Source organism: Periplaneta americana, chromosome 16 (genome assembly GCF_040183065.1).
Source record: "Periplaneta americana isolate PAMFEO1 chromosome 16, P.americana_PAMFEO1_priV1, whole genome shotgun sequence".
Classification (NCBI taxonomy): Eukaryota; Metazoa; Arthropoda; class Insecta; order Blattodea; family Blattidae; genus Periplaneta; species Periplaneta americana.
Genome location: NC_091132.1, coordinates 40,307,164 through 40,332,247, shown reverse-complemented (window position 1 = coordinate 40,332,247; position 25,084 = coordinate 40,307,164). Strand labels below are relative to the sequence as shown.

Genomic DNA, 25,084 nt, shown 5'->3' with positions numbered 1-25,084 from the left:
AATATGAAGAGCTTGCAGGAAAAACGATGAATGTCACATTTCTAGTAAGGATTACATAATGATCTAATTGAGTCCATAACTGCAAGATGTAGTGCTGTTTCTATAGAAAATAAAGGAAAGGATTACTGTATTCGTGGCGATAATTCTCCTTTTTACCATTTTTCATAAGAACATTAAATTTCGCAGTAATCCATTGAATTAGATAATGACATCAACCTTAAGAAAACTGTGACATTCACAGTTTTTCCCGTTTTTTTTTTCTTCATATGGTGTCAAAAGTTCACAGAAGTCACATAGGGAAAAATTCAAACTAAACTTTGGGTTTTCAATTTTTACTGTAGGATATTCGAACTGACCACCTATTTAACAGAATACATAACATTCAGAAAAAAAAACTAAAGAAAGTACTGGTGGTGCCAGTGCCTGTACATGGAACAACTCTTCCCTTTATAAAGAAATCATTTTTTAGTTCTAGCTTTTATCTTTTTCAAAAGATACGAAAAAAATCCAAATCAGGCATAATAAATAGCCTAAAATTCAGTTTCCTTGTTAGAGCTCAAAATAATCTACTCGTAGTTTCATTGATACACCTCAAAAGAATGGATAATAGTAGAAGAGGTCTGAGTAAGTAAAATGAAAGAATAACTTAACTTGAATTACAACAGTGTGAAATGATTTCCTAGTACCATAAATGTGTCTGAGTTTCCTATCTTAATAAATGTTTTCTGTACAAAATGTTTCAGATTAAAAAAAACATTGTGATGGTTTCTAGAACTTTTTTGCTACAACATTTCACTGTAAGCTATCATTCTTCAGGAAGATTCAGAACAGTAGAAACTTCAGATTGATAACAATTAAAAGAGCAGATATATAGGTGACAGATCAGAAATATGACATTTTCCACACTAATTATGTGACCTAAACCAAAGTACTGAAGACGTTTTGGTAAAAAGATGTATATATGGAAAACAAAGACTTCATTATACACTGAAACAACTCCAAGAACGAATGAATAGAAGGTTAATATGTTTGTGTTTAGTTTAAAGATCAGATAAAGAGTTTCTTGTGTCTGTATTCTGTTGTGAAAACAGTGATGATTATCAAAGTATGATATATCATTAAGGATTTGTTTGTTCGAAAGTAGTGAAACTATATACTTGCGAAATTGTAGTAGCTTGAGTAATTGTGCTGCAGTGTGTCTTAATATCATTAAAATATTTCAGCCTCTCACTATAAAAAATATATAATTAGGATAGTTTCTGACATGACTGTAAAATCTGGAGTTCATGTGAAGACTCTCAATAGCAACCATGTCAGAGAAAGGTGCAGCATTATCGGCTGCACTCTTCAAGTATAATAGAGAGCAGATATCGCTTGCTACTGCATGGCAAAACAAACAGTAATAATTAAATCATTACATGCTCACGAAAGATTAAACTGGATTAAACTCATTTTTAAAGCATCTCATAATATAATAATAATCCATGGCGCTACAGCCCGTGAAGGGCCTAGACCGACCAGTCGGCTGCTGGCCTCACGCCCACATGTCGAAGCAGAGGTGGACGATCATCCAACCAGAATGGAGGTTTCGTGTGGTTATCACGATGATCCCCCCAGCCGTTATAGCTGGCATTCGCAACCGGATTTCGCTATCTATCGTAGCTCCCCAAGAGCATCACGATGCTGGGTGGGCACCGGTCCCATACACTGACCGAAAATTCATGAGAAAATTTCTTCTCCCATGAGGATTCGATCCAGGGCGCATTCTGTAACGCGAGTCCTAGGCAGGATAGACTGCGACGCTACGGCACAGGACAAGCATTTTATAAATTGACCTCAATTAAATTCAATCAGCCAATTAAAGTAAACTAATTTAGATATACATACAATTTTTTGACCAACATAACCACATAAGAAAACATATACAGTAGAACCTCGTTTATCCATCAGTCATAGGACTGGAGCCTTGATGGATAATTAAAAAGACTTAAGCGAGAAAGGGGAAATTTTTCACAAAAAATCACTTTTTTTTTTAATTGTGTTTTAAAAATCTACTACAATAAAATCTACAGTACAATACGTACTACTAAAAACACATGTATGTAAAATTATTGTTGTTATTGTTGTTTGAAAAAATCAGTTAATTTTTTTTGTTTAAACAAAAAATCACTTTTTTCCAAATTCTAAAGTTTTCTTAAAAAACATATCGATCTCTAGTTCAAAGGTGCGACAACTAAAAAAAACAAGTTTTGAGATATCTTCAGTTGAAAGTTTCAAATAAATCACTTAGAAAGGAACAGAGTTCTGGTTCATAACCACGACAATTAGAAATGAGTCAGTATTCAGGATGAGTATATCACAATCTTCCAGTTCATTATTAATACATTTCGAAATGCATTAATAACGAATTTGTAAAGCCCATAGTTATAATTATTTCTAAAGCAATTTATTTAGTTTTTTTTTTTTTTCTTTTTGGTTGTAAATATGACTTATCTCAATATTGAATCGGAAAGAGCTCCGAAAGGGGTTTTCAGTAGTATAAATAACTAAAAAAAAAAATGGCAATTTTTGAGTTGTCGCACTTTTGAACTGGATGATCGATATGTGTGTATACAATCTGTAGTAGGGTGCACTTGGCAAGTGTGGCATGGAGAGAGACCCGCTAAACCACAATCTGTTGCTGTGTAGCTAAACTAACGCCACTTCCTTATAAAAATACTGTAAAAAATGAAAAAAAAAAAAAAAAATTGGGAGACCTTGGGGACCAGTTGACCTGACAGTTAAGCGAGAAAGACAGTGAATCGGGAGACGGATAATCGAGGTTCTACTGTATTTTATAACGGACTGCTGTGGACCAAGTACGTTATCATACCACAGTCAATATGCAACAGCTAAAGTATTAACATCTCATCTTTAGGCTGTTGACAGTATTCAAATTGAAGGGCAGGGCATGGTCTGAACTTTTAATTTCATTTCTGACCCAGATACTCTCAATTATACCAACATAATTTTAAAGGCTAAATTGTAACAGTTCTGATACATGGACAAATTGGGTCTGGAAAAATATATTCAACACACCCTGATTATAAAAAAACAGGTGCACTACATGCAATAAATAATTGTTAAGGCGAAATAAATTCAGTGAAATACGCTGTTAACACGAGAAAACCCTTTTACCAAAACGAATTCAGGTCTAGATAATGGCTTTCAGAATCTACGAAAGTGACCTAAAAACAAATAAGTGTCAAAATAGTGTAAGTGTTCCCAATGCACTGATAATAAAAGAGAGAGATTTCACTTCTGAAGAAAACGTAAATGGAAGCTCTTACCCCGAATAATATTTAAATGTAACAGTCAACATGTGGATAAAAGCTCCCAATTTTATTTTCACAGAGATTTCAATTTTGAAACATCAAGTTGTCTCCTTTATTGTTTCTATTGTGTAACTTACTATGAGCCTTGGTCATCACAAGCTGGCATCGATGGACAAGTCAGCTTGTACATACACTACTACTATATTCAAAACTTCCAATGTTACAAGTTTTCTATTATAATTACTGACCTTCCTTAAAACATACTTTGAAAATTACTTCACTTGTCAATAATTTGCCAAATTTTCATTATTACACATTTAATTTACTGTGCCTTACAACTGTTGCCCAAAGTGATGACACGATGTACAATAAAATTATAAAATCTACTAAAAATTAGGGAAGACATCTCTTGCTACGTACATGTAGGTGCTAAAATATCCTTTACAAATTGTGCGCATAGTTTTCAATAATTATTTATGACAGATCTTTAGAAAGAGAGAGGGAGAGAGAGTGAGAGAAAGAGGACTAGGGAAAGAGAAAGACAGAGAGATCTCTAAGTTTACAAGAAAAAAATTTCTTTCGAAAGTTAATAGTTAATTAAATGCAATTACTCTTATGAATTGCTAAACCTTATTGAGATTCATTTCCTCACACACATACATACAATTCAAAAGGAAGCTACAAAATATGGCTTTTGAGAGGGTGACCATTATGCCTAGAAAATATAAACTGTGCTTTCCTTTCCAAAGAAAAGCGTACTTTCAGTAGCATGTGTTTCATAGGTATATATTGAGTATTACAGACAGAGTATGCTGTGAATGAGAAGTCCATTTGAAGGCCACAAACAGTATAAATCTGCAATAAGTACTCCTATAATCTCAACATGGTAATAACTGTATGAAAGTAATGATGTAGTGTTAGAAATGGTAATGACGATTTCGGTGGCAGCAGTGGGATCAATGGCAATATTAAATTTCAAATTAAAAAAAAACAATATACAAAGTTAAATAGGAACAGTTACTTTCTAAACAGTGACAAAGCAATAACCATTCTGAATGTAGATGGAATAAATGTTACAAAATAATACAGATATCCAAAGCCTAAGATGAAGCTGTGCGATGAAAATGTATTATTCAAAACAAGGCACATGATCACCCCAATTACTGACCATCTAACGAGATACTTTAAGCATGGAAATCTTACAACTAATGCCAACAAGTTTTCCCTAATTTTTAGAGTATATATAGAACTATATTCATACATTTCTAAATTTTTAATTACTCTCTTTTTATTTTAGCACTATACTGTTCATAATGATAAATGATGACAAGATGGCTATGGCATGAACATGACACAGCAAATGGTGCAAATTATCGGACAAGTTTTTAATTTCAGTAAAAATGTACAATTACTACATAGTAGCCTTCTCTCAGTCATCAATGGAATGATACATTGAAGTAACAAGTAAATTAAAATACACTCTCTGTACAAGTCCTCCTCGGCTCATGAGTTACATCCCAAAGCGAGGCCATCACAATAAATAATCTCCTCACATATGCACGAGTCACTTTCACTGAAGCCAAATATACAGATTACAATTTGTATTAACAGTAATCACATAATTCCAGCAACAAGACGCATTTTGTTCACATCATCACAGTTCATTTATTCAAGCACCGTCGTCATATTGAGATGCGGTACCAGCATGCAGCACATGGTTACTCAAAGGGGAAGAAATCAGTCTTTCTATTATCTTGTCATGGCTCCCTTGTTAACATTATAACATGTAAATTTGTAACAATTCACACACAGATATACTATCACACACTGAATTGTGAATTGGCTGTATTTAGATTCATTTCATATGAGATCCATCACGTCTTTACCCTGTTTCGCAGCATGGCTGAGGCCAGTGAGCTCTAGTATAATCTACAACAACCTGCTCTATGCTACACATGAAGCACTGCATTCTGCAGGGTCTGATGTCGAAATGCTAGTGATGTACAAACAGTATCAGATTTTCAAATCTTGTTAAGACTGTTCTGTTGGTGTCGTTTTTTAATTCGTCTCTAAATCCATGAAACCTTTTTATCAATGAATGTTCGTGGTCTCATAGATTGTTCATATGATGACTTGAGTTCAGAACGACTTGGAGTAAATGGATGAGATTTCTATAAATATTAACAGAAGATTTACCATTCATTGGTTCTTGGTTATTCTGCACACACGACTTGGAAATTGTATGGAGATTCAGTAGAACTGTTATAAATGAACTACTGAAGAAAAATAAAGCTACATTAAATGTGATGATCAACATAACCTCAATAATTCAGGTTAATGAAATAAACAGCACCTTGCCAAATACTAAGTTATCACCCACGAGAAAAAATATCTTTGGTTCATTTACTAAAATGGTACAACAAGATATTAGGCATAATATATGAAAGGAAGAAGAAGAAAAATCAAGTTTCATGTAGACTACCTTTAGAAAGCAACTGCTACAATTATATAATTTCAGATTTTAGATTTCATTATTACGACTGCGATTGTTGACAGGCTAAAAAGTGATATTGATAGATTATGTCTTCATATTGTGACACAACAATCTCAATGTAATTTAGATTAATATGTACCTTTTTTTTTTTTTTTTCATTAATTCAGTGGCGTATACTGGTTAAAGGGTTTGGGCTACCGCTGACCCTATTATTACACAAAATATATCTAACAATTACTTTAATTTTAATTACTATGGTAAAACTAATAATACAAAATTATTACATTATGTTATATTATAAACTTTTTCATTTGTAATTTCCTTGGGCTACCCCCGGTAGCCCGCAAAATACGCCCCTGCATTAATTAAATAAAAGTTATTGTCTCAACTTTTAGGAGGAGTTTTTGATACCACTAAAGTTTTTATTTTCACGAGAAAAGTCTTGCTAGATGCTATAGTTGCCACATCTTATGGTATCATAGGTTGCTGCTCTTGTGGAAATTTTTATAAACGTATCTTATGGGTTAACATTTGTGTTAACATGTAAATACCCCTTAATTTTGTTATAGCGTTTCTAGTGATCAATTAATGATTCATCATAGAATGAATGAGAGAGACAGATATAGAGCTTCAAGACTAGGGAGGGTTGGCTACTATTTTTCACTTTGAATTTTTTTTTTTTAATGTAAGCTGCTAAATGTGAACATTTAAGGGATTGGTAAGACGTGTTTAGATGTAGAAATGTGAGCTATCGTGAAAAAAAGAAATGCTAGATCCCAGTCCAAACCAAGCCTCCCAGCTCTGTTCTGCAGGGAATGTTACAGTTTAATGGCTGGAACCTATGATCTACTTCATACTTGAAAAATATCTACCGATAACACTTACTCGTATTCCAAATATTTGACATTACTGAACGGACAGAGTAAAATTTCGAAACATTTTCTACTAATTTAAATTCTAAATTCCATTATCAAAATTATATTTTTAAATGTTTGTAATGATGACTACCTCAGCCTTTAACTGAGAGCTGTCACTGTTTTATTTACAAATTATGAACAACACATTTTAAACTTCTTCGTGTATTTCAGATTGATATAAAGAATTTTTTAACAAGTTAATAAAAACCTTTAATATGTACAACATTTGACAAGCATTTTTTAAGGTTTCAAATAAACAGCATGAAATACTAGTTTGCTGACTCTTGTGCAAATCATACTGCTAGTTTAAAGATTAAAATTCAGTGCTTTTGTTTACGATTATGAAAACATAGATTTTGAACATTTATTTAGGCCTATAAAACACAATTTTCATAATATTAATTTTAAAAGTAAAGTACTGGTACAAATTTTATCTGAAAAAAAAAAAAAATTATCTGAACTCTGTCATGACGTATTACAACACAATTAAATACTGAAATTCTATAAATCTTCATCATATTTAAGGTTTAGACTTCCTACAGTCCAGCCTATCGCCATTAGAAAATATTATCTTTCTAATGTCTTTTGGGCTTTCCAAATTCTCTCCTTTTAATTGGGTGATAATGAAATAATTCTTGGAAGTCCTTCATTATCCATTCTTTCTACATTATGTAAATAACACATAAAAAAAAATTTGCATGACAACAAACAGTCTTTGTTAACAGGCCAAAGTTTTTCTTGTACTGGTTTTGTAATTTTCGTTTGAGAAGTGAATAAATCCTTCATGAATTTCCTGATAAAGTAGTCTATTTTGTAATAATTATAACCTAATAGCCTAGCAAATATCCCAAGTCAGTTGTGTCAGTATGAACAAGCAGTAAGCAAAACTTTTTTTTGGTGTGCATAAATACAAATGAATATTCATCTGCATTATCGACCAGGAACTCATTATTACCATAAAACGCATTTGAAATTACTTATTCCTACCTAGTTCCATGACAACTTACAAAGTTAAGTATATAATGGACATGAAAGCACGAGCCAGGAACTGACAGGAACAAATTTCTTTTTGTATTTATGAAAAGTTGCATTTTATGTGTATATATTAATACATTTATCAAACATGTATATTAAGTAAATGGCAATTAATTACTCTTAAATTTAATTTAAAAGTATACATGCTAGCATGGAATTTTCATTACTGTTTCTTGAAATTATTTTTATAATTTGCAGATTTACAATTGCATCAACTCATCCAAGTCATAAAATATGACGATAAGATTACAAGAAATAATATTATTTAAAGTCTGTGTGTTCTGAAATCAGTATCTAATTCATAATTACATTTGAAAGTGATGTAATGCCCAAAATAATTAATTCAGCCATTTCCGTGAATGTACCGTCTATTAATGGCACTGTGTTACACTTTGTTGTAATATTTGAAAGCTTCACTGTTTGCACATCCCTAGTTGTTACACATAAAACACTGACCAGGGAGCAATGCTTAATTTCTTGTGCCATATTTGTTGGTAATCATTATCACTTCGAAATGTCACTTGCCTCTTAGTATGCACTCCCAGAAGTCGAATGGCCAGTAAACACAAATGTGAATATCGTAAGTGCCTTTCTCACTGTGCAGAAGTGCACGTGTTTGCAGTAGTAGTGCTAGGACATGGAGAGCAGCAGCAACTACTTAACTGATAAAGCTTGTTTCAAGTGACGCATCAAATGATTTCCAACATCCCTCACTTCAGGCCACTGCTTCAAGACAAACACAATGCCGGCAACTAACAGAGTTGTCGTCAGGACTCGTAAGCTGAAACAGGATACCAAATTTAGTGTTAAACTTTATGATTATTTATTCTATAAAATACAGTATTTTAAATGTCATTTCTGAAACCCAAGGCATATTTTTTTTTTAAATTTAATAAAACTTCAAAATCTTTGAAAACATTCAGTGCTACTTTTATTTTCTCAGAGTGTTGTTAAATTAGCTGTGGTCAAAATTAAAATCCGATTTTAGTCAATATTTTCCCGTCTCATATCTGTAGGCAATTTAACAAATTGCAGTCCATTTCAAACATCAGCAGACTAGAAGTAAACAAGGAGGAAACCAAATTGAAATTTAAACCTCAAATTATAAATAATGCCTCTTAATCTTTTAAATATAATTCTGTAATATGCTGTATTTATTTGAAATGTCATTTTTGAAGCCCAAAACATAATATAAATTTAATTTCCTTTAGCAATACTCTAAAACATACATGGGCACAATTTTCAGTTACGTGAGGCACTCGATTTGAAATAGTTTGTTTACTAGGAGAGGAGACTGCAGAGTAGGATGGGAAATATAAACTGCTGTGACCTGCGTCACCTTATCATAATCGCTAAGGCGGTCAGTGGCGAATTATTAGGAAAGCGCTTGGTTAACGTGAGAGACTCTAAAACTTTTATTCAATTTGACAAATTAATTCGGCAGCTTTAATCATAAACCTCTTTACTATTTCTCCATCATTGAATTGATTTAATCACAGGTGAGAAATTGCGAAACTAGCCAATAATATTCCATCACGTTGTCTACATTCATTTTCTTGAATATTCTGGTGTTTCTCAAGATTACTTAATAGATTTGCACGTTCTCGACCTAAAATAATTTCAGAAAAACCTTATTTTGTTTTCTACGCACATTTGATATATTTTTTTTATAAATTTCTTTTGGAAATAATACGTAAAAACAACATTTAATTCCTCGTACCTTTTAATGCAGCGTGTTTAAGGTAGTTAAGATCATAAATTTTCTTCAGAATAGTACGAAAAAATAACATTTAATTTGTCTTACCTTCTAATTCACCATTTCTTTATGACATAAGGAGTAATGTCGTTGTATATTAATTACATTTATTAATGCGTAATAGGAATTTCGAACATAACATATATCGTATGTTCTTCCCTTCTAAACAGCAAAAAAACTCTTCCTCCCATTTCTCATGAAATAATCGTTTTCTAACACGTACACACTGCTTTGATAATGCCATTATGCCACCACTGATATTGCTTACGAAACTGATATAGAACTGCCCACGCCTAGGAGCTATGTGAGGGAGGAACAGGGACTGTGAAGATGATGTCACTCAGAGCGATAAGCTCTGTGAAGGTCAGTGAGGCACGATGCCCATGTATGCTCTAAAATCTTTCACTATGTTCATTATAGTTTAACATTTTGTCACTTTTAAACACAGATTTTCGTAAATAGAAAGAATTAGAAATGATTATAATATTCATACAGCCATTTCTGTAGCTAATCGGCAATGTATGCAATGGAGAGGAAAAGGAACTGGCCACCCTACCTCATTATCTTCTGGCCTAGTTGCCTCATAAGTAGTGAATAAGATGTTTACACTCCACATTACATGAAGATCTAGCAATAACAATATATACAAGAAAGGAAAATATGGGGAGTGGCCTGTTGTGTCTGATTATAGTGGCCATAAAATAATTCCGAAACCTGTTACTTATGTAGACCACTCATTTCGAAAGTGACAATACATATACTCGTATACCTAAACCTTTCTCTTCTCATGCATAGAGATTGTCTGGAGTATTCAAGCTTCTCTCCTACTATGTACAGTTAACAAAATTATAGACTTTTTTTAATAAGCTGTCCCCATTATATTATTTAATTAATTATGCATTACAAATTCTGATTCAAATCTCCATTTCGACATAGCCAGAAAGAAACCATGCAGCATGAAACAATAGTGATCTGGAAACCATTGTCTGGAGATATCTGTTTTAACATATCATAAATGACATGTATATGCATAATCAGCATTTCTAATTTTCGGCTGTTAAAGGTCTAAGGTTCAACTTCTAAGAATATGTCCTTAGTAATCGAGTAGTTACCATGCCACTACATTCAAGGACTGAAGATTCAAAATGATCAAGAATAACACATTTTAGGGTGATAAAAATTTCTAGTATAGCTTCCTTCAAAAAAGAAGTACACTGCTCTGCCAATTTAATAGAATGCGTTTAAGTCTAAAGAAAGCAGAAAACAGTACAATATGCTCTGTTGTCACGAGAATCCAAGCCCCCACAAACTGCTAAGGCATCATGTCACAAAACATTCATGCCTCAGTATTTTTGACAACGTCAATATTATTCAATGCCTACAAGATGGCACAAATATTAAGGATATTACTGGAGAGTTTAAGGCAGCGATGGGCATTTGAGTGCATTTGTCCTCCGTGCGCACGGAGGGGTATTCGAAGTGCGAGCGCTGTGCAGCGCACTGCAGTGTGCCACAGCTATAACAGATCTTACACAGCTTTTAAATGAGTTAAATTTAGGACTTCAGGGAAAAGAAATTCTGAATACACAATTTACTGATAGAATTGCAGCTTTTAAGGAGAAATTGCTGTTATGGATACGTCAAATGCAAAAGGACGAAATATATCATTTCCCATTCTCATCTAAGCGCATAGAATTTTGAACAATGAAAATTTCGAAATGTACGCATGTATTCTATCCGATCTATTAGAGGAATTTACATCAAGGTTCCACGAATTAGATTGCCTGGAAATGGATTTGCGTATTTTTGCTACATGTTCTGATTCCAATTGATTATTGATAACGTCCCCCCTTCATTATAGTGCGAATTGATTGACCTGCGATGTGGTCGAGAGATGTGAGCGAAATATGATTCAAGATCGAGTCTTATGCAGTTTTATAACAGATTCCTAAGAGGACGCTTTCCCAATCTGCATAAGCTGTGTGAGAAAGTTTTGTTTATTTGGTTCCATTTATAGATGTGAACAGTTATTTTCTATTACGAAAATAAACAAATCTCAAACAAGAAATGATGGGCTTTTAATGACAGTTCTTCGCATAGCTTGTGCTAATACAGTTTCTCCAAATCTTGAGAAATTGAGTAATATGAATTAATGTGCAACAGATATGTTTTGTTTTGTGTTTAAGGAAGTGTTTCATTACTTTGCGTTCTTATTTAGTTTGGTAGAAAGAATAACATTTTCATTTGAAACATACAGTACGTACCGCAACTTGAATAAACCGGTTTTCATACTCTAGAAGCACACTTCTCTCGTAGTACACCGTGCAAGCATAAAGTGCATAATTCTGCCCAACCCTGGTTTAAGGTAATATTTATCTATTCATTCATTTAGTTATTCATTCATATATTTATTTATTTATTATTGTATTTCATATATAGATATAATCTAGGAAATAAAATTAATTTGTATTTACGTTGTAGAGATTCACTTTTTATAAAGAATTAACAACTCTTAAACAACAATTCTCGTATGATCGAGGTTTTCCTATCCATAATATTCCTCAACTTTCATGTTTTACTAAGACCAGACTACATAGTCTAGTCTTGGCTCTACCTAAACATGATGATTGTCGATTGTAGGGGACTTGCTCCGCATTTTATATCTAAATAGGTAAACATAGGCTTTCTGCTATATCGATGGAGCAGTGTAAAGTCCAGTGTCCCAGGTCGTACATTTACTACATATTAGAAAACCAGTATTTCTTAATGCAAGGGCTCAGTGCACAATTTATAAATTGTTTTTCGTCCACATTTAGTCTAAATTCACCTCTGCTAGCCATCATCACCACCTGACATCTTATGAGAAGTAATACATTTCGGATTACAGGTGTGTTCACCTCAGAAGTGGAATTCAATATTGCCAGATAGCAGAAGTCCAAGAAGGTCCTTGGTGATCATGTCTCGAGGCATTGGAAACAAACCCAACCAGATATGAAGAACCAGTACTGTTCTACAACATCGCTTGCACATATCTTGATCAGTGGGTGTATGTGCACACGTCTTGATTGTGTGTAAAATTATATTACTTTCTCTGTCGATTATGCTCTTAGTAAATGAGTTTGTCAGAAGATGAGTACCAGTGGAGAGTACAAGGAAAAATAACTGAATTTTGGAGTTCAAGTTGGGCTTCCAGATCACTCTTGGGGTATATAAATAAAATTCAGTACACTTTTATTCCGTTTTCTTATTAATACGATGTTTGATTTCTGAATATAAAGTGAACTGCATGAGAGAAATACACTTTTTAAAAAGGAGTCTCTACAAATATTATAGTTGTTTTAACTATTTACAAAATAATATACTATATATTAAAACAATGGTCAAATAATACATATGCAATATAGAAACTCTATCACATGCATTCTTAATACATGCAATAAATGGAGGCGAATTAAGACTTGTGCATGATTATGAATAGCTAATATTTCTTTGCAATTTTAGTAATCTTTGAGAATAGCATACTGCTTGAACAGTAAACTCGCACTGTCTATTTTAGTGCAGTACGTAAAGAACAATTTTATAAATATTGATCCAAGTACTAGTAAATAAAATTTGTTCAAATTAAATTAAAACCTCGTTTAATTTTATTCTGGCTCATTTCACGTTCTTATAGAAGAAATTAAGTGAAAATGTAATCTGCATACTTCGCAACTAGATACACTATGCGTTAAAACATACTGGTAATTAATAATGCAAGCCACGTTTCTCTATTTCCAGAAAAGTGTCTTAACTTTCTCAATGAGACAGTGACAAAATTGTAATTTTACAATATACAGAATAGCCACAGTACTCCTTCCAGAAATTTAATTCAAACATATAATAACAGACAATTTCCATTTAACTCATAGTCAATACAACTGCAACACAGGTACAGGTTTGTAAAATCGTATGGGGTTAATTTTACTTGGGCTGAAAAGGGAATCATCCAATTTCTCTAGTATTCAAGACAGTGGCGGCTCCTGCATATTTATTAAAAGGAGGAAAGAAATTAACAGCGCTAAATGACACCTTCTTGAATGAAACATGCTACAAATTAGCCTACGTGCATACATGTAAGACCAGGTAGTGTTGGGGTTGGCCTTCCCTTCTGTATAGCAATAATCTATTCTTGTAAACTGAGTTTCCTAAATTGTCCAAAATATATTATGATTTCACTTCCATTCATTGTTGAATAATTGCACAAATTAACAATTACAAGGAAATTCACAACCTCGTAGCATTTTTCCAGCACATTACAGCATCACACGTGTTGGAAGAGACTAGCTACTAACTCGTAACCGGAACTGTTTTACGGAAATGGAAATGGGTATGGGAAATAATCTGAGGAAAGCGAGAACACTGCACCACCCACGTGGTCTGTGTTGCCACATGTACATTTTACAAGTTCAGTATCACATACTTTTGAAGAATGTCAGTTCTTGTAAAGTCATACTATCATTATTGTTCAAAGCTGTCGGTGGCCGATTAATTTTTTATGTTAAAAATGATGTAGTTTGGAGTACCTACTTTCAGTTTCAAATATATTTGTACAAAACTGACAACTTGGCTGTTGCCCTGTCTAGTAAACAATGAATAGAAGTGAATTTCAGGGGCCAACTATGTAAAACTACTTCCTCTTTGTTTTAAATAAACCAGACTAACTTTCAAATATCCATGAAAGTTTCAAACCATGAATAGTAGCCTATATAAAGTGCAATGAATAATATTTTCTATTTATAATTTTAAAAAAAGGTTTACATGGTGTCTTTCATAGCATTTTGTTACAACTGTTTTTGTTGTGTCTCCTCCTAGATGTGTTATAGTCCAGTTGAATGCAACATCGTTAGATGGCAGGGGTAGCGAGCTTGCTGCACGACCAGTCGGTTCCTATTTCCCGCCCATAACTGATTCAGAGGAGGATCTCCTCCCTCTCCATTCATTTACTTGCTTTAAAACTCTGCTTCTTTCTCTGGCCGCTAGTGCGCTGTTGTCTATGTGTGTTAACTGCAGTAGAGGAGGAATGGAGTGCCTTTCCTCTACACAGACAATCTTGCATCTTTCTCATAGTTTTCTACAGCACATGAGCGCGCGTCGTTTAAAACTCGATCAACCGAGTTTTTCTTATAGCTGTGAACTCAAAAATTATCGAATCTTCCTCGAATTTCAAGGCACATATTTTATTTAGTACTAGCCGTACCCGTGCGCTCCGCTGCACCCGTTAGAAATAAATATAAAGTAATTACATAATTAAAATAGGACGTTTGATCCAGGGAACATTCGCGTTTGATAGAAGGATAAATCGTTTAATATGTTACTTAATTTAAATTGTATTTAAAATATTAAAATGCGATCATTTTGATCCAGAGACCACTCATTTGGCGCAATGACAATTCCTTTAACATGTTTCTTAATTGTTATTACCAATTATTTTTGGAAAAGCAAAAATTAACAGAAAAATTTTGGCTACAGATTTATTATTATGTTTATATTATATTATATTATATTATATTATATTATATTATATTATATTATATTATATTATATTATGTAAAAAGTGTGTTGATAACGGATGTACTCGAATTAGAAAGTTTTTAATTTGTTGTGGGAGCTCTTGAATCTCAGGAGGAACAGCTTTTACAACAGCGCAACATAATCTGCTTGGCTCATTACCCAATTTTTTGCATTGCATTTATTGCATATATATTTTATGTATTTTAACACGATTCAATTGAGCATAGTTAAAATTTGAATTATAAAATAATGGATTGTTAAGCTAACGTACTATTACTGCATACGAAATCAATACACTCTCGTTGTTCGTTAATTCTCTGAGATAAAAACATTATTTTAAGAAATACAGGAGATGAATATACAGAATAACCTATCAAGTTTTCTGTGCATAAGAAGCTATTTTAATCTTACCTGTCCTCAATTCACTCACAAGTTACTGTAATAACATTATAGCATTATGTCCATCCAGAGTAACTACACTTTCCAATGATGAAATAATAATTAATTATACAAATCGGTTAATTTAGCTTCCGATATTACTTCATACAAACACAGAAACATTCTCTGTAGGCTATCTTTCATAGCTTTCGATTGTGTGTCCAAGGCCCCTTATAGACGAAGTCACTTGTTTTTTATTTCAATACACCGCCTTGGATGGCAGTTATTTTAATTTTAAAACTCATTTATCTCATTAAATATCAGTCCTATCAAAATTTTTCAAAGAATAAAACTTATGAGAAATAAGTTTTAAAGAAACTTTTGTTATGTAACATTTTTCACAAAAATCAATAATAATAAAGATATTTCGATTTATTTAATTCAGGACCCCTTATAACCCCCCTTTTAAATAATGTATTTTGAATGCCATATAGCCTAAAATCTAAGTTATAACAAACTTAATTTATATTCCAATTTTCATCAAAATCCGTTCATCCATTATCGTGTGAAAAGGTAACAAACATACAGACAGACAGATAGACAGACAGACATACAAACAAAAATATAAAAAAAGCGATTTTCGGTTTCAGGGTGGTTAATTATACATGTTAACACCAATTATTTTTAGAAAATCGAAAATTACCAGAAAAATTTTGGCTACAGATTTATTATTAGTATAGATTTACTTTCAAAAGAAGAAAATGTGAGGAGGACGTTCCTCCCTTCCCTCCCCCGAGGAACCGCCACTGTTTCAAGATTATTAAATTCTGATTTTGAAAATATGACAGGTATTAAACTGAAGATCGTCAAATAGGGTAAATGGTAAAGTCACTATTGAAGTCCATGCTAAAGTGAAAACATGCATTTTCTGTAATTGTGCAGGTCTCATAATAATAGAATTATAAATTTTCTTATGTTCTGACAATAGTTAGGACTCCATATGCTTAAGATTTTAGTTTCCATTACAAAGATGTGCCTTGGATTTAAAGAGATTAAGTGACATTCCAAAATCCTCACAATTAATTGCAGTCTGTACATACTTTTATTACACAAAGACTTGCACTGCAGCACTTTGTAATGCTTAACTGAAGAGGTCACACTGGGAGAGATGGTTGGTAAATTTCAAGCAGTATATTCAACATCAAACCAAATTCTCAGACCACTTTAACAGTGTTTCTTTCTTCATTTTCTGCTGTAAATTGCCAGTAATAGTTTCATTATTACATTAATGAGCATAACTTAAGAATTTAGTAAATCATAATCCTTGCCATTCAAAAGTATTATGTTTCTACGAGTGTGAGTAAAAACTATTATTGATGATGATAAAATCACAGTAGTAACAACAAGAAATATTAAGTTATAGATCAGAGCTTTCCATATTGTTTTATGTATTTGTATCATTAATGACCAACAAAATAAGCCATTCATTAAGAAACTGTAACAAAATTATACTATGAAAAGTTCAATTGAGGTTTTACAATGTCTGATATAAAATTCTAACTTTTCATAGTGATTTTCGTTTTCAAGTATTGACATGAAAGAAGTAAATAAAATTTAAGTGCATGCCTATACTTGACAAAAAGTGCATACTCCATTTAAAAAGTGAGTGCTCATTGTACAGTCCTTTGAACTTACCGTGTTCTCAAGAAAGGCATCACAATCCCAGCTGCCGTGGCAACCAGCAACAAGACCACTTGAAGAACAGTGAGTACCACATTGATCAGTTTAACAACGAGGGCTCGTGCATTCGAGTTGTCAATTCCTTCCAAAGTTACATACTGCTGGTGTTGCTGCTGTTGATGCTCCATCTTTGAAATCTGTTACATTATACACAACTCATTAGTTTATATAAAATTAAGGGGTATCGATTATCAAAATTTTTTTTATCAACATATTTTCTAGAATATTTACGGAAAATTTTTCTTCATTATCTCCTATAGTTTTAGAGTTCCGATTTAAAAGACAAGACACTGCAATCTCGGTTGAACCTGACAGTGGGGAGTTTATTGTTCATTTTCCTTTCGCTTATAACTCAAAAACTAATACAGTAGAAGTTGGTTATAGCGACCTCGCTTTGTGCGACACCTCGCCTATAGCATCAAATATCCTGTGGTCCCAACTAATTCCCCGTAAGACATATGTTTTTCTACCTTGCTTAATACAACAAACGTATATGCGTCTACCTTGCATATAACATCATTTTCAACCTCGGTTTGGAATACGATTTTCTAAGAACCAAAGTATTTTAAGATATATTTTGTTAAAATCTTGTAACCTGGCATATTCTTTACTCTCTCCTTCTGCCATAGACCCCTGAAATGCAGGCAGATTCCCCACCCCATTGTAACCCACCCGAATTCATGTGGTATTAACAGTGGCTGCTTGCGATCAATTTCGATAGGAAGTTTTCACTAAATGGACGCATTTTAACGCAGTATGGCCACTAAAAGAAGAGTTTTAACATTGGAAGAAAAAGTTAAAGTGACTCATCAAATTGAGAATGGAATTAGAAAAGCTTACATGTGTCGTGAGTTTGGCCTAGTTAATTTCACAATTCAAACGATTTGGAAGAGCAAGGATAAAATTGTTGCTGCATTTGAACAGAATGGATCGAAGCTAGAGGAGGGAGCAGTGAAATTGTAACTGAAATTATGAACATACTCGTAGAACGTAATTTAGAAAGTGTGTATTCGGCAAGAGTAAAATGACTGATTACTTGACTCCTAAGTAAAGAAATTTAGTGAGTACGGAACAAACTGTTTTAATACAGAATACTGTATTTATAATTGTATGTCCACTTCATTATGTTCATGGTAGGCTTAAAAGTGAATACATAAATCTAAAATAAGCCTAATTAAATTACATAAGTTAGGTCAGATGCAACAGTGTTCATGAGTAGGATAGTTATATACAATAAAAGTGATTTAATACAGTTATATGAACACTTTTTAATGACTGAATAAAATTAATAAAATCGATTAAAAACCATACATGTTTCGGAGGAATGCTCCTCCATCTTCAGTGGTAGTACCAGTGGTAGTACCACTGAAGATGTAGGAGCATTCCTCCGAAACATGTATGGTTTTTAACCGATTTTATTAATTTTATTCAATCATTAAAAAGTGTTCATATAACTGTATTAAATCACTTTTATTGTATATAAGCCTAATTAAGTTTGTTATTTTTCATTTTCCACCTCACTAGACTGATAATACTAATCTCGGTTACTACGACACTCGTTTATAACAATATAATTTACAGTCCCTTGGATTTCGTTATAACCAAGTTCTACTGTATATACTAGGGTTACCACATGTCAGTATTTATGCGGACATGGCTGCTTTTCGATAATAAAAACAGCTGTCCGCATACATTTTTGGAAATCCTCTAATTTGTCCACATCTTCTCATATTTAAGTATTATTTATTCATATTTGTTTTGTTTGGTCTCATGTTGTTGTAAGCTGTGAGAAACGTATTTTTTTAGTAGTTTATTTTACGACGCTTAATCAACATCTTAGGTTATTTAGCATCTGAATGAGATGAAGGTGATAATGCCGGTGAAATGAGTCCGGGGTCCAGCACCGAAAGTTACCCAGCATTTGCTCATATTGGATTGAGGGAAAATCCCGGAAAAACCTCAACCAGGTAACTTGCCCCGACCGGGAATCGAACCCGGGCCACCTGGTTTCGCGGCTAGATGCGCTAACCGTTACTCCACAGGTGAGAAACGTATTGCCGTTGTGATTGTTAAATGTGTAAATGTTGTTCATCCAAATACACCCTTCATTTTGTTAATTGTAAATAGCAGTGGACTTATTAACTAAGTTATTAAATTTCATGGATGCAACTTACCATACAAAAGGACTTGCTTTAGTGAAATTTAATTTAAGACATTTTACATGCAAACGTATGTTTGATTGTTTGTATATTAACAAGGAATTGTTAAAGAAAATTAGGTCTAGTGATAAATTTGCAGAAGCCGCAAAAGTGATATAAATGACGAAGTTGATACAAGAAGTTCGTTGGTAAGAGGAATGTGTTAGCATTTTCAGATTTCAGAATATGATAACCCTAACATATACTTACGAAGATTTCAGGTTATATTACAATTTTCTTCAAAATTCATCAAATTCGCGGCCGTGATTTATTCCAATTTCTATCTATATTATTGTAAAAATTATAGCAATAGAAATAAACTTTAATATTACCAAATTTTACTACTGTAAGCTGTATGTGCTCCCTTAATAATTCATAATCCACTTAACATAACAGAACTGAATGTATTACTACAATTTCAGTGATTCATATTGAAAACCATACAAGAATCAAGCAATAAAGATTTATATTCTTGGCGTACTATTACAATTTTGATATCCAGTGAAAGAGGATATATAAAAAAAAACATGACTGTTTTGTGATGTGGGTAAAAAGTAGTGTTAAATATCAGAAATCAAATACTGTACTACAAATAATGAGGTAACTCATGATCGCTGGCAGTCAGATTAAGTTACTGCTGCAAAAACAGTAAAGCTATGGTTTCACTATGGCGATCATCACCGAGCAAATGCTGCTCGAATTAGTGATCCTATATTATTATTATTATTATTATTATTATATTTGTCTAGTCAAAGAGTCCGTATGATACAAATGAGTTCGCATTAGCTGCTCAATTCGGACATGGCACACAGACGGTGCAATCAGCGGCACCGCACAACTTCACAACGTCACTCCCTTACGAGAGAGAACTCAATACTTTCTAGGTTTGTATAGACTGTAGACAATACCTTCGTCTGGCAGCACTCCAGCATCTCATGTATATCACGCAGACGCTCCTCACTCTGGTATTGTACTTTCTCTTCCATATCGGTGATGGTCTGCTTCAGATTCTCTACTTCATTCTGATGCAGCTCTGTTAAGTCATTCACCTGCTCTTCTAAACGTTCACTACGAAACCGCTCTTCCTGTAGAGCTTGACTCATGAAAGTCACCTCCCTTTGTAAAGCCTGCTACACAGAAATTAAAATGCATTAACGAGAATATTAAACAAACATTCTAAGACATTGGCACTGTCAAATAAATAACAATAAAATTATGGTGTTCTATCAATTTGTCCAAGGTCTATCAGAAACAGGAAGCTGTTGGCGGATTGATATATTAGCCTTTAACAACACAACAGGCTATATAATAGATCCTACTATCCGCTTCGAATTGATTACAACTCAACCGGAAGATGTTAACAATGAGAAGAATCAAATTTATGGTCCAACTGTTCCTTATTATTTATTATATATATATATATATAAGTTATAAACCATTGAAATTACTGGGTTATTAGTTATTAGTGGGTGCTAGAGGCACTATTACAAAAAAATGTATTAATTTCTGCAAAGAGTTCAATCTTGAATCCTCTTTGGCCAAGATTGTTTCTTTGATAGCTCTAAAATATTCAATCTATCTTCTGAGAAATCACAAATATAAAGTAAATTAATAACACAATAATAATAATTATATTTCTCACGAAAACATTTTTATAAAATTGTATGTATTTACTAATACAGTAGAACTTGGTTATAGCGACCTCGTTTTGTGCGACACCTCGCCTATAACGTCAAATATCCTGTGGTCCCAACTAATTCCCCATAAGACATATGTTTTTCTACCTTGCTTAATACGATAAACGTATATGCGTCTACCTCACATATAACGTCATTTTCAACCTCAGTGTGGAATACAATTTTCTAAGAACCAAAGTATTTTGCTGAAATCTGGCAAATCCTTTACTGTTCCCTTCTATCATAGACCTCTGGAATGCAGGCAGATTCCCCACCCCATTCTAACCTGGCCGAATTCATGCGGTATTAATGGTACCTGCATGGGGTCAGTTTCGACAGGAAGATTTCGCTAAGTGCAAGCATTTTAACAAAGAAGTGAGTGACACTTTAGAAGCCATTAGAATTGTGAACATTTCTATGAAGCTAGAGGAGGGAGTATGAAGCTAGGAGAGGGAGCAGTGAAATTGCAACTGAAATAATGAACATAGAATTTAATCTAGAAAGTGTATATTGGGCAAGTAGGAGACAACAGAGTAAAATGACCGATTACTCACTCCTCAGTAAATAAGTTTGGTGAGTAATGAACAAACTGTTTTAATACAGAATACTGTATTTATAATTGTACGTGTATTTTATTTTGTTCATGGTATGCTTAAAAGTGAATACATAAATCTAAAATAAGCCTAATTATGTTTATTATTTTTCATTTTCCACATCACTAGACTGATAATATGAATCTCGGTTACTACGACACTCGTTTATAACAACATAATTTTCAAGGTCCCTTGGATGTCGTTATAACCAAGTTCTACTGTACTTGTATATTTGGTATATTTTGTCCTTCAGGGCAACCCCTATTTTAGGGAAAGTATTTTATAATCTTAATATATAAAATTGAATGTGGGTATGTATGTATGTATGTGGGTGTGTATGTTCTCTATACAAATCTACACGCTTTGACCGATATGTGCCAAAGTTTGCACATTTAGCCTTCATAACCAGAAGAAGAACATAGGCTACATTAAAATTGTGCAAATGGAAGTTAAATTAATTAAATATATAAAAAATAAAAATAAACAGATCAAATATTCATATATTATATTAAAATGCAAAATCTTCTACAGTCAATTGTTCTTTATTATTGTCTGTTGTATTCAACATAGACTTTCACGAGGCCTTGGAAATTTTAACACGAAATTAAATTACATTGTTGTTACACATCACGAAGGCTAAAACTAGATAATTCATGCAATAAGTATCTTTACGCAGTTCAGGACCATATTATGAATTCCTCGATGCAGTTTTGTAGATAGTGAGCAGACTGTTTTATCCAATTGAATTCTAGAATTCTTTCAAACTACAAGGATTGCTACCACATAATTTACTTAATATTGAATAGCCATAGTAGACCTACTATTGCGAAATATTGACTCACTAAAATTATGCACTAACAAGAATTTGTGTCAAAAATTCATGCGAAACGTAATATGAGTGGCAATATTAACTGGAAAAACGAAAGAAGATAATGTTTTTATCCCACATATTGCTATTATAGCCATTCGATTTTAAGCAATTATTATAAGTTATAGTAATATTTGTGATAATATTACAATATTATAATATTGCAATAATAATATAGAGCCTATTTTACTGTTACTGTTAACCCGTCTCTTATTAATAAGTTATGGTCACTAATGACTTGGCCGTTTATAGAAAAATATGATTTTCTGTTGTGGTAGTGTTCTACATTGCCTTCTCCAGGAGAGTGAATTCTGATGAGTATAGTCTCCGTTACTGCAAAACACCCTGAAATCCATGTATTTGATAGAATCCATCCGTTACAGATTGTAGTTTGGCCTTGAAGGAAATGAAATATATTGTTGGCAGAAAGGCTTAATAATGCATAATGCCGTAGTACGATAAATATTATCATCATTCACAATGTTAAATATCTTAAATATCCCTGTAGCATAAGGTCTTAATGTTGTTAAAACTCTATTCATAGGTGAGATGGAATTATTTCGATTAGTCAGTTTCTTTGGATATTAGTGGCACTTTCTTTAATATTCGTCACTAGGGAGGAGAAAACATAAGTAAATATGGTTCGTTTTGGTTTTATATAGTTCCCTTGCCGAGATCTCCGATAAGTCTAACAAACAGTTTATTTAGAAATAGACCAAAATTTAAAACCCGGGCAACGCCAGGTAATTTAAGCTAGTAATAAATAATGTTCACAACGGATTCTCAAAGTATGTGCAACATCACACTAGTAAAGTTGGCTAGAAACATTGCATATTTTAAGTAGAGGGAAGAAGATGGAGCCAATTTTCTTTTTTAATGGTCTTGCAATAGTTATTTATATTCTTGTTCATTGTTTCGAACTGTTACTTACCTTTACACTTTCCAACTCCTCTCTTAATCTGTCAATTTCCTCACGTCTCTCTTGCAATTCAGTAAATATTGGTTCAAGATTGTAAGTAGCTGCTAAATGAAGAGTAGCAGGGTGGTGAGGGGAGGACTGGTGAGTTGTATTACCGGCTGGAATGCTTTCACTTGTCACAGAACTACACTCAGAACCTTCTTCTGATGCAAACTTTATCACTCCAGCACTGGACGAAGCATGGGCGGAACCGAGACTACAGCCACCAGGCAGGGTGGCACTACCGTGATGAGTTTTTTCTTCATCTACTGATCCATTATCACCATTTCCTGAACAATTACAACCAAATTAATAACAGGATTTCTTTTTTAAAAAATAGTTATCTTTCAAACTATACAATGCGTAACATTAAAGCAATATACAAATAAAAAATATTTCAACAATTTCAGAAAAAAAAAGCCAGTTTAAGACCTACATGAAAATTTTCTGTGCATAATCACTGTCAATGTTTATATTGTATCACTTTATTGTATTGTATTTATTTACATTCCATGGGATTCATACAGCGCTTCACAGAATATGGAATATGTAAAAAAAAAAGTTAATAGTATTACAAAATACTAATTATGGTCACAGTCTAGTTGAAATATCTATATACAGAAGTGTCTTACAATATACTAGTACAACACAAGGGGTTAGTATCGATACTTTATACAAGACAAAAATATTCGTGCAGCATTGTTGAATGTCATAAATTCACCTACAGAATAGAAGATGTGAGAAATTAGGTACTTCTTTAATTTGGCCCTAAATAATCTTTTGTTTTGAGTTTTATTTTTTATATCCATAGGGAGGCTGTTAAAAATTTTTACTGCCATATAATGCACCCATTTTTGATAACACGATAGACTTGCTGATGGAGAATGAAAGTCATTCTTTTTGACGAGTATTTGTGATATGAACTGTTGCATTAGTTACAAAGTTTTCACGATTACATACGAGGAAGTTTATTAATGAAAAAATATACTAACAAGCCATGGGCATTAATTGTAGTTCTTTTTAAATGGTCCTACACGAATCACTAGATTTGGCACCTACTATTGCTCTAATCAGTATTTTTTGTAGTAGGAATATAATGTTACTATCTGTAGAATTTCCGAAGAATATTATTCCAAAACTCATTACTGAGTGCAAGTACGCAAAGTATACTGTTTTTAAGATACTGATATTTACTACCTCTTGCATAGATCTAATAGCAAAACATGCTGAATTTAGTTTGGGAGTAATTTCTTCAATATGATTTTTTCAATTTAACACATTATCGATTTTTAAGCCAAGAAATTTGGTGGTTATTGTTTCTGTTAGAGACCTGTTGTTAATTATTGCTCTTGAAATTTGAAAGGTTGAATTTGACAGGATTTAAACTGGATTATGTTAGTTTTGTTACAACTTAATACTAATTTATTGGCTGAGAATCAATCACATATTGTACCTTGAATGGATGAGCTTTTTTTAAGATAATGTAATGAACTCACGCAGACCACAACTTTGCGATTATTTTGAAGTTTTTGTGTGGTTGTGTTGTCGGTGGAACCGACCACACAGTCTTCTTTCTTTGTGGTCGCTTGAAGTCCATATCGACAACA

General features: G+C 33.0%; 2 protein-coding genes across 14 annotated transcripts in view; one reads left to right on the top strand and one right to left on the bottom strand.

Moving 5' to 3' along the window:
- Nucleotides 1–25,084, top strand: part of P5cr-2 (Pyrroline-5-carboxylate reductase-like 2) — a 67,153-nt gene that overhangs the window by 38,892 nt on the left and 3,177 nt on the right. For 2 of the 3 annotated variants that reach the window (XM_069815309.1, XM_069815306.1), the window contains exon 7: nt 12,404–12,750. The exons of the other annotated variant lie outside the window; for it this stretch is intronic. The gene's annotated coding sequence lies outside the window, so the exon portion shown is untranslated. Of the gene's footprint in view, nt 1–12,403; nt 12,751–25,084 lie in introns of those variants that run through there. 3 annotated transcript variants of the gene reach the window in all.
- Nucleotides 6,168–25,084, bottom strand: part of LOC138692206 (transmembrane and coiled-coil domains protein 2-like) — a 47,142-nt gene continuing 28,225 nt past the window's right edge. For 9 of the 11 annotated variants that reach the window (XM_069815297.1, XM_069815300.1, XM_069815296.1 and 6 more), the window contains 4 exons: nt 23,451–23,767; nt 20,291–20,512; nt 17,140–17,321; nt 6,168–8,541 (listed from right to left, as the gene is read on the bottom strand). In XM_069815297.1, coding sequence (XP_069671398.1) covers nt 8,415–8,541; nt 17,140–17,321; nt 20,291–20,512; nt 23,451–23,767 — 848 coding nt within the window. In that variant the 3' untranslated portion in view covers nt 6,168–8,414. Of the gene's footprint in view, nt 8,542–16,544; nt 16,697–17,139; nt 17,322–20,290; nt 20,513–23,450; nt 23,768–25,084 lie in introns of all 11 variants that reach the window. The other 2 variants (XR_011330028.1, XM_069815301.1) reach the window with 2 other exon arrangements.